The sequence below is a fragment of the Nycticebus coucang genome, chromosome 8 (assembly GCF_027406575.1).
Source record: "Nycticebus coucang isolate mNycCou1 chromosome 8, mNycCou1.pri, whole genome shotgun sequence".
Taxonomy (NCBI): domain Eukaryota; kingdom Metazoa; phylum Chordata; class Mammalia; order Primates; family Lorisidae; genus Nycticebus; species Nycticebus coucang.
Window position 1 is genome coordinate 87,204,287 of NC_069787.1, and position 17,166 is coordinate 87,221,452.

General features: G+C 44.0%; 1 protein-coding gene across 16 annotated transcripts in view; it reads left to right on the plus strand.

Moving 5' to 3' along the window:
- The window catches only part of TRAK1 (trafficking kinesin protein 1), a 195,329-nt gene that overhangs the window by 117,706 nt on the left and 60,457 nt on the right, over positions 1 to 17,166 (plus strand). For 3 of the 16 annotated variants that reach the window (XM_053598663.1, XM_053598668.1, XM_053598670.1), the window contains exon 1: positions 5,823 to 6,184. The exons of 10 other annotated variants lie outside the window; for them this stretch is intronic. In XM_053598663.1, coding sequence (XP_053454638.1) covers positions 6,121 to 6,184 — 64 coding nt within the window. In that variant the 5' untranslated portion in view covers positions 5,823 to 6,120. Of the gene's footprint in view, positions 1 to 5,822; positions 6,185 to 14,930; positions 15,232 to 17,166 lie in introns of those variants that run through there. 3 more of the 16 variants (XM_053598661.1, XM_053598664.1, XM_053598674.1) reach the window with 1 other exon arrangement.

Consider the following 17,166-nt stretch of genomic DNA (forward strand, 5'->3'; position numbering starts at 1 on the left):
GCTGGGACTACAGGCGCCCGCCACAACGCCCGGCTATTTTTTGGTTGCAGTTTGGCCGGGGCCGGGTTTGAACCCGCCACCCTCGGCATGTGGGGCCGGCGCCCTACGGACTGAGCCACAGGCGCTGCCCTACACTTGATTACAAATATATTTAATTAGATTCTCCTTGACATCATTGACCAACTCCCTTAGATTCTCTTATATGTTCACAAGAGCGAACATAGAGATCTTACGGCAGTGACAACAAAATTCCTGATCCTCCTGTTTAACTTAAACATTGGTGCTAGGGGTTTAATTCATTTCTTTGTGACCTTTGAACCCATTTTAGACTTTTTCAGGGATCTAGAAAGAAAATACTATCTCAGAGTAGCTGTATTAGTTTGCCTACCACAACTTGGTGGCTTAAAGCAATAGAATTTAGTTTTTCATAGTTGTGGAGTCCAGAGATCCCAAGTCCAGGTGTAGGCCTGGCTGGTTCCTGCTGACGTTCGGAGGGAGAACCCATTCCATGCCCTTCTCAAAGTTTCTGGCAGCTGGCGGCGAAGGTCCTTGGCGTTCCTTGGCTTGCAGCAGTACCTCGCCCGTCTCTGCTTCCGTCCTCACGTTGCCTTCTCCTCTGTGTTTCTTTTCTCTTCTCTTCTCTTCTGAGGATGATTGTCATTGGATTTAGGGCCCATCTGAATTCAGGATGATGCCATCTCAATACTTTTAACTATACCTGCAAAGACCCTTTTCCCACATTCACGGCTTCCAGATAGTCATGTCTTTGGAGAGGCCACCTTCAACTGGTGCCTTTCCCTGCAACGACAAATTCTTTGGTTGTTGTGACATAACTCATTGTCCCATCCTAATGACACATTCACCTGGAATGTTTTTAAAAGCATATACAAGATTTGTTTGTTTTTTGTTATAATTAGCAGGGTCCTATTGAGCTTTTATCTCCCCGGAATTTGGGGTCCTGGTGTGGGCCATCAGCTCTCCTCTGGAGTCTCCGGGCTAATCCATCATCTTGCAACCTGGGTCTGATCCTCCTCCCACCCGGGTGTGGTTGGTGCCCACGGTATCGGGCCTTTCTGTTCTTGGTCCCTGCCTCCTCATTCCAGATCCGGTTGGCTTATTCATAGCCATCCCACTTAGAGACATATTTGTACAATGTTTTATAAAAGGTATTAGTGGCAGAAACAGAGCAGCCATACACGCCCACCTGGCCTGCTTTCTGAAATGGATTAAGAATAACTTCCTAAAAAAAAAAAAAAAGAAGAAGAACTTCCTAATATGTTCTCCTTTCCTTTACACGTCACTTGCCTTGTTCACCTGGTTGCCGTTTCATTTGGATATTTATCGTGGATTCGAGGCTTTTACAGACTCAGCTCGTCCCCTTTAACCATTATTGACTGTATTCTCAAAATGTTCAAATTGTGACACTGGGCGCATGGTTCCTATACCTAATCACTTCCACCCTAGACCTTTTGCAGTGGTCTTTGCTTCTTGAAACCTGTTACAGGCTCATATTGATTTTTCTCTGCTCAAGACATGGAATCAGCAGCTCTCCAAGGAGCCCTGTTAAGGCCTAGCCCAAATCTGGGCAGCAGAGTGCTGACGTCCTGCTGATGGGTTGGAGGGGAGCCCTTGTGGGACCACTTTTGTGACAGAGCTGGAAGGAGTTTTTTTTTTTTTTCTTTTTTTTTTGGCTGGGCCTGGGTTTGAACCCACCACCTCCAGCATATGGGACCGGCGCCCTACTCCTTGAGCCACAGGCGCCGCCCAGGAGTTTTTTTTTAATATCATGAAGTCACGTTAGTCTTTTCAATTTAAGTCTTACTTTGTTGATAAATTTTTTGTTTTGCCGGGTGTTGTGGCAGGCACCTGTAGTCCCAGCTACTTGGGAGGCTGAGGCAAGAGAATCACTTAAGCCCAGGAGTTGGAGGTTGCAGTGAGCTATGCGATGCCATGGCACTCTATCTAGGGCCATAAAGTGAAACTCTGTCTCCACAAAAAAACAAAAAAAAAAAAAAAAGAAGATAAATTTTTTGTTTTGTTCTTAAACAATTTTCCTGTGAGATGCTAACTTGACTTTTTATCTTAGTTGCTGTTCTTTTCCTTCTTTCTCCTTCCTTCCTCCTCTCTTCTTCTAAATTCGTTTGCAAATAATCTTTGGGTATTTTCTTAATCACTTATTGAGAAATGAAAAAGCCTTAAGTTGTGGGCCATTCTGATTTATATTCAGATGCTCTTGTATGTGTTTGCTGTGTGAGCCTGGGCAAGTGATTCAAACCATTAAGCCCCTTAAACATATCTACACATCGGGGAGTCAGTAGGTTGCAGGGGACTCAAGGATGAAGTGGGATATAAGATACCGGATGACTGGCGTGTAGCCAGCACTCCTAAGTGGTGTGGCTGAAGATGCAGGTGACCGAGGGTGGCTGACCACGTGTCACTGAGGCTTATCCAAGGCTGTTCCTGGGACCTGTCCCTGTTCCTTTCCTGACTTCCTGGGATGGGCAGTGATGGGGGAGAATAGGCTTGGTTTCTTGAGGAGATTTCTTGTTCAGGTGCAGTAAGCCTAGGACAAGGGGGGACAGTAAACCTCAGGAGTCCCAGAACTATTAACATGTAGGACAGTGGATTTGAAGCCGGACAGACCTGGATTTTAATCTTGGAACTGTCTCTGCAGAGCCATGGGTGGAATACTTCATCCTTCTGAGCCCTGCAATAGTTTTGGTGTAGAAGTTCACTTTGAAACTGCTCAGGACCCATAAAATTCATCTGCAAATGAGGATGTCTTCTTTGTGCTTATTTTATACACTTATTTTCTTAAAAAGCGAGCTGGATATGTGCAGTCTTTGGACTTGACGTACATTGTGCTCGGTGATGCGTTGTCACTGTTTAGAAAGGTCCCTTCCCCTCTCCCCTGCCCCGCCTGTCACTCCTGTTCATTACTGTGAACCTAGTGCCTTTGAATTAATTATGCTGGGAAAAACTTACAAATGGCGTTTCTACTTCATTTCTCTAATTATAGCTTGTGCTCTCTTTTTAATTGCTTATTGTCCTAGCTTATTTCATCTTTTAAAGTATTAGAGTGATGAAGATGGTCACGAGTAACATTTATCGCAAACTCACTTTGTCCCAGGCACCATGCTAGGTGCTCGGCCATACATTAATTAACTTAAAGCTTTACCACACCTCTGTGGCATGTACTGTAACCACCCACGTTTAGCAAATGAGACTGATGTGTCTAACAAGGTCACTGAGATGGTGAATAAGGACCTGGAACCAAACCTTGGACCATCCGATGATTCTAAAACCTGTGCTCTTAACTATGACATTACACTGCTGTCAGTCCTTCCACCTGTCTGTCTGTCTGTCCATCTATCCATTACGTGTCATTTGTTCTCTGAAATAGTAAACAAATTCATGGCTCTGTAAGGTAATTGTGCCAAGCCTTTGTTGAAGAGGTTTCTACCCTCGTCTGACTTTCATATGATGCCTGGAGACATTTGCATTTCCTGTTCCTTTTTTAAATCTTCATTTTGCAAATTCATGTTGGACCTCATCCCCAGACATACTGGATTGAACCTGTTGAACATTGCTGAGTTTTGAAGAGTCTGTTAACTGTTGATTTGTCTATTTATGAGGTTTATTGTTATCTTTTTAGAAATACCTTAAGGAATTAAAAAAAAAAAAACTTTAGAAAACCGTGGGACACCGTCCTCTGTTCCTCTGTTTGGAGGAATGATACCTGAGAAGGTGGTTTGTTAGTTTGCTGTGGGGGCTGTTGTCAAAGGAAGGGGTGATAAAGGACCAGAGGGAAACTTGCCATGTCTCAGATGACAGGCAGTTATAAAAGGAATTAAAATCATTGTCTGTCAACTTCCAATAGTCCCATGTCCTAGAAAACTTAAAATGTGCATTCAAGTTGGGGCCGGGGGGAGGGATTAAAGTGAGTTAGGGGAGCCAGCAGTATGATCTCTGCTTTGACCAGGAGAAATTTGGAGTCAAATTGGAGATGCCTTGGAGGAAAGGAAGATGACAGAGGGGCACAGGTCCTCCAGAGTACAGGTGACAGCCAGCAGATAACGTGGCCAGGGATGATGTCCTTCCTTTCTTTGTCCTCTTTGTTTTATGAACTTCTCTGAAAACTTGTTAACAACTTCAGCTTAGATTCCTCACCACTATCTGTGGTTGCTCAGCTCCATGCAGAGATGATTTCTTTGGTTGGGGCCCTGCCTTTAACGTCTCTTTTCCATTCTTGGATTTGAAGCTCTGCTGTCTGGGAGTGCTAAAGAGTAGGAACCCCACAGTTCACAAGGGACCTGGCTGGCAGGAGGGACGGTCCCACACTGGTGTCCAAGCAAGCCCTGATGAAGAGAGCCAGGCATGGCCCTAGAGGGAGGGAAGGGTGCCCCTGAGTAGGAAGAGGCTTGTGGAATAGAGGTGGGAATAGGAAGCCAGCTTTGGGAACCTCACAGCACAACCATACAGAGCCTGTAGCATCCACTGATTTAGGAAGATTGAGATAAATTTATACAAAAGTATAGATTCTGCACAAGATTCTGTATATAAAATTAGTGTGTGTATAGTTTTCCTCTTAATTTTCTATTATATACATACAGAGGCAGGCTGACATACACACATATGTGCACATATAGAGATATACACTATTTTATATTTTACACACACACTCACACACACACACACACACACACGCTGCTGTTGACACTAAGGAATACATATAGTACCTGGCCAACAGGCCAGTGAGGTAAGTAGTTTTACTTTAGGGCAGAGTTCTCAACCAGTGATTTTGCAGCCAGGGGACATTTGGCAGTGTATGAAGACATTTTTGGTTGTCGCATCTGGGGAGTGGAGGTTGGTGCTCCTGGCATTCAGTGGGGAGAGGCCAGGACTGCTGCTAAGCATCTTACCATGCCCAGGACAGTCTTTCACACCCAAGAATTATCTAACCCCAGATGTCGATAGTGCTGATGTTGAGAAACCCTGTTTCAGGGGATGAACTTTAATCTGTAATAAGTCTAAACTCTATGTAATTCTCCAATTCTCCAATAACTCTTGTTTTTGAAGAAAGTAAAACATTACAGGTGCATGTATAAGGACAGTTTTAAAGCCCAGTCTCTCACTCTTTCCCCAGAGGCAACCACCTTCCTGCAGGGGGGCCGCTTCCTTCCATGTATTTCTGTGCTCTGTCACACACATAAACATCCATGACACAGTATCTTGTGCAGCATGAGCCCTTTGTGATGGCACGCTCCTCATTTTTGTAGGTGGCAGGCTGTTTTCCCAGAAGTTTGAGCAAAGGCATGAGCAGAGAACGATACGGTATCTAAACAAAAATGCTTCCATTTTCTAATAATTTACATTTCCTTTAGGTGGTAGTAAAAAAAATTTTAAAGATATTTAATGTTTTAAATCTGGTTGGAAAAAGAAAACCAGAAGTAATGGTTTGCAGATTTTAAAAGACAGTGTTTTCCAAATTTAGAATCTTTCTGCAGTGACTCAGAATAGAGCAAATAAGCTTGCCCTCACACTTGCTAGAGGTGGTGATGGTGCCAAGACCCCCGTCCCCCACCTGCCTGCACTCTCCCTCTGTCCGTGTGGCGTCCCTCAGCCTCTGCTCCCAGTATCCTTGGAAGACATTTCCTCCATCTCTGCATCATCTTTTAGAGCTGGCCAGTTTCTATGGCAACAGTTAGATTGAAAGATGAGCGGTGGAGCAGGAGACGTGGCTTGAGTGAGACAGCCGGTGGTGGTGTGTGTCCCTGACGTCACCCTCCCGGCGTCTGGATAGGACAGTTCTGGCTACTCCCATTCAGGGCTGCTGTCCAGTGCCGCTTTATTAGCAGAGCTGCCAGGGTTTCTGATAGCTCTCAAATTGCCTCCCTTTCTGCTCCTCCTACTCTCCTCTCGCCCATAGAATTTTTCCTTTTCATTGCCCCTTCTCCTGTTTTGGCTCCAGACTGTCGCTAAGAATGCACAGCGTAATTCTGGTGTGTTTCGGGATGCTCCTCTGCCCAGTGTTCTGGAAGGGCAGGGAGGCATGGCAGCGTTTTACTTGATGTTGATGGTGCCGTGAAGTCTATTCTTTCCTCTGCAAGAATACTGACTATGCAGAAATTTATCGAAGCGGATTATTATGAACTAGACTGGTATTATGAAGAATGCTCGGATGGTAATTATGCCCCCTGCAAAATAGAGTGGGATTTTATACAGGCATTGTCTACCACTGGGGAGGGGGGGGTCCCGAAACCTTCATGGGAGATGGGCAGAGGGGGGCACCAAAACTAGCACCACTGGCAGGCGTGCATGGATCTCACAGTTCCAAAGGCACAGTGGGGGAGATAGCAGGTGGGCAGGGCTCTTTACTATGGGAGACTCCTCTGCAGTATGTGTGGTCATTTGCTCAGAACGGGGAGATGGTTTTTGGTGTGCTGGGCTTGCAGGCATTATACTTCTGTTGGGTTGAATCCCTGTCTGGTGTGAGACATGTGTTTTTGATGCATGTGTGTGTGCAGGTGGAAATGTGTTCACTGTGCTCCTGCTGTTGGAGGGGTTAGGAACCTAGAGGCTGGAATCGTATTTTCAGGAGGTGGCTTCCTAGACCATCAGCAGCAGGCCTGGAAGACTCTGCCGTTTCCTGAGCCCAGACCTGGAGGCTGAGGGGAGACTGGAGAAAAGGCAGAAGCAGCTTCCCACCAAGCGGGTGATTCAAATAAATTTTGCTTGTTGGATCCAGCAGAGATGGGCGTGGGGAGGTGTTGGGAGAGGCAGGAGAGAATGTATCCTTCTGTCACTATCCCAGTTTATGCAAGGAGGGTGTGGCACATTCCGGTGGAGACCAGTGTGTGGCAGGACAGGTCTCGGGAGGTTTCAGGAACATGGAAAATAGTTCTCTAGCGTGTTCTCAGATCACATGGGGAATGGTCTCAGGTTCCTGTGTCATTGGACGTAAAAATTATGTGTTACACAATTAGTCTGCCTTTAAAATTTTTTTTTCTTAAAAATGGCCCTTAAATCACATGCTTTTACAAAGGAAAGAAAAGAAAACATAGTTAATAGATATACTTTGAGGGTCTGTCCCCCAGTGAGGATATGTTTCCAGACTTGCATGAGCCATTAATAGGCAAGGTAACTGCTTTTTAATTGAATCAGGAGTTTCGGATTGCTCTGACAGCGACTAAATTTGATAAGCCTCAATGATGTAACAGGCTGGGACCTGGCCTAGTTAGTAAGCTGAAGAACTACATAATTGTCTCTTATTTGCTGATTTTTGCCTTGACTGTCAGCTATAGGAGAGGGGCTGAGGGGGTGTCTCAGTGGGTAGTAATTAAATGTGCTGGAAAACTTAGCCAGTTGAGGCCCACCATCCTCCAGCATTAGAGGAAGACATTGTCTGTTGGATCTCAGTGTGTGCGTCTTTAAAATATCTTGAGTACACAAGAATTGGAGGCAGCTTCCAGGCTCAAGAGGGAAAGGATGAATGAATTCTTTTTTTTTTTTTTTTTGGAGATATTCATTCTTGAAGTTAGTTTCCATCATTACCTAACTCCAAAAGGCAGTTAAAGAAAAGAGATACTTCTTTTTAGAAACCATGGTTGACCTCTTCTCATTTCCTTGGCAATTTGTGACTCCGTAACTTAAGCATTAAATACATCCTCAGTGTACCATTGGATTAGGGAGTGTTGATCACAAGCCCTGAAGAAGAGGCAGGTGTGGCCATGTCCCCAGTGATGGCATCCTAGAAGTAGGGGAGGGAGATTTCTTAATGTCTTGACCCAATTGCTACACTGTCCAGTTCTTTTTACGCCCTGAAATAGAGTCAGTTCACTCACCATAGTTAATCTGAAGGGTGAGAGGAGGCTTGCTGTTATCTGGGAGTCCATCAGAAGGATTTTCTTACCCAGAGGTTCCTCGGTTGAGTCTTTTGGGCCCTGAGATAACCCTGATCACTCTTCCTCCAAGAGCAAAGGAAAATGGAAGAGGAGAGAGCTCATCCATCCAGGGGTAAATAAATACTGATTGCTGTTACGGTGTGAATGTATGTTGAGCACAATACTTGCCCTTTAACTTCAGTGCCATTATGGATGAAGGAAGTAGTAGAATTTACTGGGACAAATGGCATTTTCATAATCCCAAAAGAGGTAGCAAAGAGGAAATAAAAGAAACTGAAGCCCCAAAATGATGTGGTTTAGGAAAAGTACAAAAAGGGGATTGCAAGTATGTGTCAATTGTGTGGTGACTTGTGTACACATTTCTGACTAGTTGTGTTTGTTCCTATGTTGAGCAGGTTAGTCTGGAAGAGAAATTTGCCCCAAACTATATGTGCCTTTTTTATTGCAAATAAGCAGACACAGCATTGCTTTCTCTCTCTTATCATTTGGCACCTGAATCATCAATGAGGGAAACATCCAGGGAACTTTTGATACTAATAAAAGGTGAGTCAAATCTTTTGAAAAAGATTAAAAAATCATTTATGTTAGAGTTATTGACTCACTCTTAAAGTGCAGTGTTAGCACTGAAAAAGAAATATATACAGGTGGGAATATAGATTACAGGCCGACAAGGACCTATCTTTACTGAATTAAGAGGTGACTACTGTTCCCTCATCTTTGAGGGTCAGGAGAGCTTCATTCAGTGTTGAGTAACTGTATCTAACCCCTTTATCAATTTTAGTTGTGGTCTTCAACCCATCCTGTCTCTGTACAGTAAGAAGCACGGGCAGGGGCTTATAATAAGAAATTGGGGAGGTTGCTTCCCCAATACCTTAAGTTTTAGAGATTTGAAATAGCCAGTGATCAACATATTACAACATAGCAGTAATGGTCATAGAATTTGCATATGTGTGTTGAGAGTTTACAGTTTAAACTCTGGTGCCCAGTGAGGTCTTCATTACCTTGCTTGGCTAGGTCCCACCCCTGGTGTAGAACTTCTAAAACTTGGGAAATCATTGAAAATCACAATGCTTATTAAAAAAGCAGATTTTCGGACCCACTTCAGACTAGGAGAAGCCCTGAGAAATCTATAATTTTAGCACATGTTTTTGGGAATTCTTTACATCAGGTGTGTTTGGGGAAACTGCTAATGTCAGTGGAGATCAACCCCAGGCATAAGGGTCTGAAAAATAAAGAAAAAGTTCTTTAGGTCAAGCTGGGAATCTTGGTAGTTTCTTGGCTACACTGGTCACTTTCAAAAAAGTGTGCTTATACAGAAGATGATCTAATTCATGCCCACACAGGAGAAAAACTCAATTCAAGTTGGGGAAAGAACAAGGAAGCAAGAAATGGGAAAGAGGGGGTTTGGGGTGTTCCCCCTTAATGGGCAAAATGTAGGGGTATATAGCACAGCTTTTGGGTGCACGGCACAACTACAAGAGGGACGTTACCTAACAAATTCAAAGATTGTGACCTGGTTGTTTGTACTCTCACATTAACCTGAAGTTTAGAAAAAAATAATAGAAGAAAAAATGTGCTTATAAAGGGCTAGGTTCACTGTATATTCTTAAGTTACAGAAACTGTGCATTTTTTGTAGTTATTCTAAAAATAGGTAGAATGGCATTCAGAGTGCTGGGCTGGAGTCTCTGCTTGAGGCCTGTTTTGCACTTTGTGTGGCCATGTGATATGGACCCAAAGTCCCGGAGCCTCTGCAAACCCAGATTCCTCATCTGGAAGATGGGGGTGACCACACTGGTTGGAGCTGTGTGAAGAATGTAAATAAAGTAATAGTTCGGATAAGTGGCGAAGAGCTGGGTCAGTGCTTAATTTTATTTTCTCAGAAATAGTACAGGTTAGGTTCTTTCAGAAACTATCTCTTTGAGAAGGTGAATGGTATTTTGAACAGGGTACAGCCTTGCGGCCACCCGTCTCCTGCAGCAGTGTCTTCTGTGATCTGACTCGTTCTCCACCCACCTCTCCCTTACAGTATTACAGATCTGAGTGTCCAGGCAGGAGGTGGTCTAGTTCTTACTGATGTGCAAAGAAGGAAATTGAGGTGGATTGTGGCACAGTTGTTTTTAGAACTTCCATCATGAAAATCCCAGGTAACAACACACAAGAGCCATCACGTGTATTCTGTTATTCACTTGATTTCAGTGACCTCCAGAATGTCATCTCAAGGTGGGGTATCTGATTCCTGAGGGAAGTTCTGTTATAGTTATTTTAAGCATTAGTTGATGATCTAGATTTTTGAGATGGTTTTTCTAATTTTCTTGCATTTTGTTTCCCTAAGCATCAGTACAAATGGACCCCTATTTCTTTGTCTTGCATTCATTGTGTGATGTTTTCTTGAAGGCAGAGGTTGACTTTTCTCTTTCCAGACGTACCACTTTCCTAAAAGATTATTAAGGTGATTTTTTTAAAAGGTGGGATGAAATACAGTTTTATAATGTTTAGGCATAAGCAAGGTCCTTGGAGACATGACCTTTCAATATTGGGCTAGCCCTGCTCTCTAGGAGCAGAGGAATGAAATGCAAGGGAGGTGCATAGAACATGGGCCAGACAGTTACAGAGGAGAGAAGGATGCTTATGTCTCCCTGAAGGAAAGGGGAGCAGCGCTGAATCAGACTTGGAAAGATGGGAGGATTTAGGTCTAGGGAGGTGGGGGACATTGCAGGTGTAGAGGAGGAAAAACTTTATCCCTTGACCTTGGCCAGGTTCAGTAGCTAGGAGCCCTGCAAATTAAACTGGTGAAAGACAGACTAACAAAAGAAAAAATAGATTTAATTATAACGTAAACAGAGACAATCAGAAAGAAATAAGACTCAGAGAATCAATTGGAATTTGGAGGCTTATATACTATCCCAAAGGGCACAAAAGTGTGGAGAAGAGGTGAGACAAAAGAAAGGGGTTTGGGCCTCTTGTAAGGGAGTAGGTTAGAGGGAGGTGACTAGGGAATGTGTGATAAGCAAAGATGGTTTAGTAAAGATGTGTGCAGATTTCACTGGGTGCCTTATCCATTAATGGGAGACTTATCAATGAGGAGAGGGAGCCACCTGAATGAATATAAATTTCCTCTGTTTTTAGAGCTTTTTCTTGTACCTGCTGTTCCTTGATTATGCTCAAAATAATCCTTATACCAAAGAGACAGGCATATTTTGGGGTGGCAGTTGGGTCCCCTTCACAGGTGAGCTAAGGCAGCAGCGTTGTGTGGGCAGAAGTTAGCAGCTCCTTTTGTATGAATCAAGTGTGGTGGGAGGTCAGGCTGGTAGCAGAGGATCCAGGGGAGATGTAGGGTGTGGGGCAGAGAAAGTCTAAAGCTCACATCTTAAAAATAAGGGATACCCTTTAGATTGATGCTGTCCAGTGAACCTATTTTACAGGGGTGCACCTATTTTATTCTGTGCTGTCAAATGTGCTAGCCACTACCCTCTGTGGCCGTGGAGCACTTGAAATGTGGCTAGCATGATTGGATTTCGTATTTTATTTTAAATCATTAAAATGTAAATGTAAATAGTCCTTGTGGCCACCCTTTGGATAATGCCAGGTAGAGCTTTGGGAAGATGACTTCTATGGTGGTATATCGAGTAGATATAGAGTGGGGACACTTAGAGAAAGATGTCCCTCTGTACTAGAGGAGGTGGTTGCACCCTTCTCCTCTGGCCTTCTTGTCCAGTGTTCCCAGAGGAGTCAGAACTCATTCCCTGGCTCCCTGCTCTAGGTCCCAGTGTCTGTCTGTTCTGTGCCTCTGCTGCAGCACACCCTTCTTTCCTACCTGCCTTTCACACCCCTGGCTTCCAGCCTCTGAGTCCAGCATGACCAACCCCTCTCCACCCCTCACTTTGCACAGGGATTCTCAGGCATTATTGCTGCCCTCTGTGGGTTAAGCTTTGCTTTGATTTTGGAGAAACTGCTCTATATCAGAAGAGATGCTCTTTGGCCCATCTTTGTCTTTAACCTTGAAATGAATGCTGATGTGCATGAGTTTTGAGAATTCCCTCCTATCCCCCACAGTGGGAGGGAAGAAGAGATTGGTGGGGGTATCCTGAAGTGTATCTAAACCCAGAGAAATGGGGTAACATGCAGAGTCCAAGGTGGTCCTGTGTTCATATGTCGTGTCCTACCTGCCTGAAGGGGTTTCAACTGGCCTCATAGGGGGCAATTTGAATTTCAAATAGTAGTGGTAAGTGATTGCAGCTTATGGAATAAAGTGAGACTGCTTGAGTGCACACTGACATAAGTAAATCAATGAATGGCTAAAATGGGAGAGAAGAAAAAGTTATTACTAAAAGTAGAAAGCCAACTAATAAGTGCAGGAATGATGGAATTAGAAATTCACCATTTTTCATCCATCCTAATAACTGACTGAGGCCAGAATCATCCAAAGTAGTGGTCTCAAAGTATATCACCATGAGACATGTTTGAATAATAAAGGAGAAAATAATAACTTTATAGTGGAGAAACCTGGCAGGCATCACCTGAGGCAGATGAACCGAGTAGCACAGGCAGCGCCCAGCAGGGCGTGCTGAGAAGACGGCACCTTCTGCAGTGGTCTCACCCAAAGTTCATAAGCTGAATTGAATCACAAGGAAGCATCAGACCTACCCAAAGTAAGGGACAGTCAACAATAATTGGCCTGTGTTGTTTAAAAATATCAATATCTTGAAAATCAAACACTCAGAAACTGTTAGAGATTAAAGGAGACTTAAGACCTGTCAGGTGAATATAGCCCATGCTCTGGGATTTCTTTTGCTGTCAAGGATATTATTGGAACAACTGAGGAGAATCTCAAAAAAGTCTGTGGATTAGATAATACTATTGTCTCAATGTCGAAAGAGAAAGAGAGAAAATAAATGTATAATGTTAACATTTGAGGAATGTGGGTGAAAGATATTCAGGATTTTCATGTACCGTTCTTGTAACTTTTCTGTACATCTGAACTATGTCTTTCCCTCCCTCAAAAGCAAAATATCTATTGTTCAGTACTGGTGGAGGCATGTAGGTGTTCATTGTACTATCATTATTATTATTATTACATTTTGAGACAAGGTCTTGTTTTGGCCTTGAACTCAGCCTCAGCTTCCCAAGTAGTTGGTACTATGGGTATGTACTACCACATCCACTTCAGTATTCTTTATGCAGTATATTTAAATATTTTCATAATTAGAAGTTGGGGAAAAGTAAATACAAAATATCATGTTCTTGGCCTTTATTACATCATATATAGAGACTTGGACATCATTTATTAAGGGTAGCCTAGAGTGAGTTAAAAGATAAACACATCGGGCGGCGCCTGTGGCTCAAGGAGTGGGGCACCGGCCCCATATACTGGGGGTAGAGGGGTTCAAGCCCGGCCCCAGCCCAAACTGCAATAAATAAATAAATAAATGAAAATAAAATAAACATAAAAAAAAAGATAAGCACATCTATGAAATTAGTTTTTGTTTTCATTTATACACACTGTGGCCGAGCACAGTATCCTATCCATTTTCTAGTCAGTCTGATACTTGCTAACTGAATCAAGCACAAGGTAGAGGGTTTCCTTCCCTTCCCCACTCCCTCCCAAGGGCTCAGAATAACTCCCTGTCTCATTAAGAAGATCTTAACAGATATGCCCACTGTCATCTGAATTGAATTAATAAATCCAATCTGATAATATTTGCCGAGATTAAAGAAAGATTTTTTTCTGAGCATGTTTATATGGTATAGCTAATGTAGTTTTCAAAATGCAATTTTGAATTTCTTACCTCTGAGTTACTAGATTGTAGTACTTATTTTCAGGTTCTAAAAACATTAACCATATGTTAAGAATACATACGTCCCTAGGTTTTAATTTTTTAATCAAATCTTCATTATATTCTGGTTTTATATTCAGAGGCACATGTTTGTGATCTTCTGTTAGTCTTTATGGAGGTAGCAATTAAGTGCAGCAGACATTTGCAGCTACCTAAGCAGAATCCTCAGCACTGAGGAGTCAGACATGGATGAGACATAGTCCCTGAATCTGTGCAGAGTATCTTTTATGAGGATCTTGCCTCTACTAAAATCTTTTCCCTTGGGTCCTTGGAGGAAGGCCAGTCGCCATAGAGGTGGAATAGGCCTCGTGGTGTAGGTTTCAGGAGCAGGGAGACCTACCACAGAGTTGCTGGGAGATGGCCGAAGTCCAGAGATTCCAGAATGAGCTACGGTCCTGGGAGGTGCCAGCCCCGAGGCTGCTGTTTACTGAGTTTGATGGAGGAACCTGCCATTCTCACTGTTACAGGCAAAATTGAACAGTACAGAAGAATTGGTATCAAGATATACAATTCAACTGTGGATTCTTTTTTCAGGCTGCATTGCAAGCTATTAGGCTTTAGATTTTTTTCTTGCCTTGTTCTACAAAGTGGAAGAGATCTTTATAAATTTGGCTATGGAAACACAGATTGAGAGTAAGAGTGGGATTTATTATATAAAATGCAGATTCGTGAAGTGAAAATGCAATGTATTACCAAAGAAGGACTGGGATGAATTAGGCTTAACATAGTATTGGTTACTGCACTTTTTCCCCTTTTGCTAGAAATTAGAAGGATCACTTCCTTGCCCCCCTTAGCACTGTCGTCAGCGTCAGATTTGTCTCTGCTTCTCAAGCACGCCCACAGGAAATCTCTCATCTGAAGGCATGGGGCAGTGCTTCCCCAGGGCACCTCCTCTGCTAGCTCCTCACCTTTAGACAGGTGCACCTGCCTGAGGCTTGGTTGGTATCGCCTGGTGCAGTTACTATGAAACTTTCAGGAAGCAACCATTATCCTTGCTCCTGGGGGGAGAAAAAGTAGAGAGAATCTGGAGGTGGAGAGCTTGCTGTGGTGCTGTACCTGCCTGCCTGCTGGGCTCCCCTCCAAATCAACTGACCATACCTGATAGTCCTTCCCACTCTGCCAGGTGCTTCTCCTGGCCCCACCCCTCCTCTAGGCTTGTGGGAGCCATCCCCTTCCGGGTCCTCCCCCTGTGATGCTGGGCCAGTGGCTTTATGCACACCCTTCCACCACAGCCCAGCCAGGGCATGTCTGTGGCCCAGGCCAGGGTCCAGCCTGTGCCCCGTGGGCCTGGGCCCTCATGGCTCCTCCGGGCATGCAGCCCAGAGCTCCCTCTAGAATGGCCCCTTAGGGTGATGTTTCAGTTTGGGGGCGACTTCAGCAATGTCCCTGAGAAATGTGGGAGGGGAAGAAGAATGCTTTGAATATGACTGTCAGGATGAAGAGAGGAAGCGCATCCGAGAGCAGCATGACGCCTTGGACCTCTTGGAAGAGGGTAAATTCTGTACTTTGCTCAGATTTTATCCTTTCATTGTTAGTATCTAAATAGCCTTGGCTGTACCAATTTCGTAGCATTCTTTTTTTTTTTAAATTGAGTTACAATTTAAAATACACAGCTCTTATGTGAATGGCCTGGAGCCGCCCTTGTAAGACGCCCACACAGAGCATTTCCAGCTCCACTGGAAGTCCCCTGGCCACCTTTCTAGTTTACCTGCTTCCCCAGAAACCATTGTTCTGACTCTGTCACCTTAGATTTGTTTTGCCACTTCCTGATCTTTGTGTCTTTGTAAACAGAATCAAACAGTGTGTATTACTTTGTGTCTGGCTTCTGTTGCTTAAATACAGACTTTGAAATCCATCCATGTTGCCACAAATATTAGCTGTTTTTTGTCGTTTTTTTCTTTGTGGAAAAAACTCTAGCTTTTCCAGCACTCTGTTTTAAGTGTTTTCTTGTAACTGAATGGCTTTTGGCAGATGAATGGGCAAGAGACCGAATTGTTATTAGATAAAGCATGGTTTTGTGCTGGCAGTGTTTATTTTTTTAAAAATGACCTGAAATAAGGATTGTTTTAAACTTAGAGATACTTCAAAGAAGAAAGTCCAAGGGCTGGCCTTGAAACCACTGGGGATCCCATTGCTGGGTTCTCTCAGAGGGACGCCCCTTTGTGGGGCAAAGGAGGGTGTCAAGTAAAGATAGGCCCAGATGCTGCTGTGCATTCCCAGAGGGGCTTCTGGAGCTTTCACCTCCAGCACAGAGAAAGAGGCTTTTGGGGGTGATCAAGGTGTTTACACAGTGACTACATGGACATTCCTTAGGTCTCTTGAGTAAAAAGTCAGAATACTGGCTTGCTGAATACTGGCTTGCTGCCCAAGTTCAGTGGTTAGGGTGTAAGCCAGTATTCTGACTTCTGCTAAGGAACAATGACAACAACAACAGAAAAATAGCCGGGCATTGTGGTGGGTGCCTGTAGTCCCAGCTACTTGGGAGGCTGAGTCAAGAGAATTGCTTAAGCCCAAGAGTTTGAGGTTGCTGTGAGTTATGACGCCATAGCACTCTACTGAGGGCAACATAGTGAGACTGTCTCAAAAAAAAAATCAGAATATGTTTCCAGAACTCTGCTTCAGAATGGTCTGCTTTCATGTCTCAGGATAACTTTTGTTTTCAAAATTACTTATAATAGGCTATATTTTGAAAGTGTCTTTCTTTTGAAGTCACTGTACTGAAAATATTAATACTTCAACTCTGGGACAGCTGAAACAATTTTATTGGAGAAAGGGAAGACAGTGGGTCAAGCTGGAGAGTGAGGGCCCCGGGCTGAGGCCTAGAGCCTGGAGCCTGGCTGGGGCCTGCTGGCCCTCTCAGGAGGGGACAGGAAGGGTCCAACCAAGAGGAAGGCATCTGTCTGCTCTTGTTAGCCAGCCCAGGCTTACCTGGATTAGCCTCTGTCCTGTAAAGATGAGCTGCTGTGAGAGCAGCCAGTGCCTGCCTTAGAACCAGCTAGAAATGCAGAATCCCAGGCCCCGGCCCAGACCCACTGAGTCAGAACCTGCATTGTAACAAGATCTCCAGATGATGTGCATGCATGTTAAAAAGTACAAGATGAGCTACTGCCTTGAAGTGTAAGATGATTTAAAAAACCAGTCATTGGGCGGTGCCTGTGGCTCAGTGAGTAGGGCGCCGGCCCCATATACTGAGGGTTGCGGGTTCAAACCCAGCCCCGGCCAAACTGCAACAAAAAAATAGCCGGGTGCTGTGGCGGGCACCTGTAGTCCCAGCTACTCAGGAGGCTGAGGCAAGAGAATCACTTAAGCCCAGGAGCTGGAGGTTGCTGTGAACTGTGTGACGCCATGGCACTCTACCGAGGGCCATAAAGTGAGACTCTGTCTCTACAAAAAAAAAAAAAACAAAAAACCAGTCATCGAAACTTCT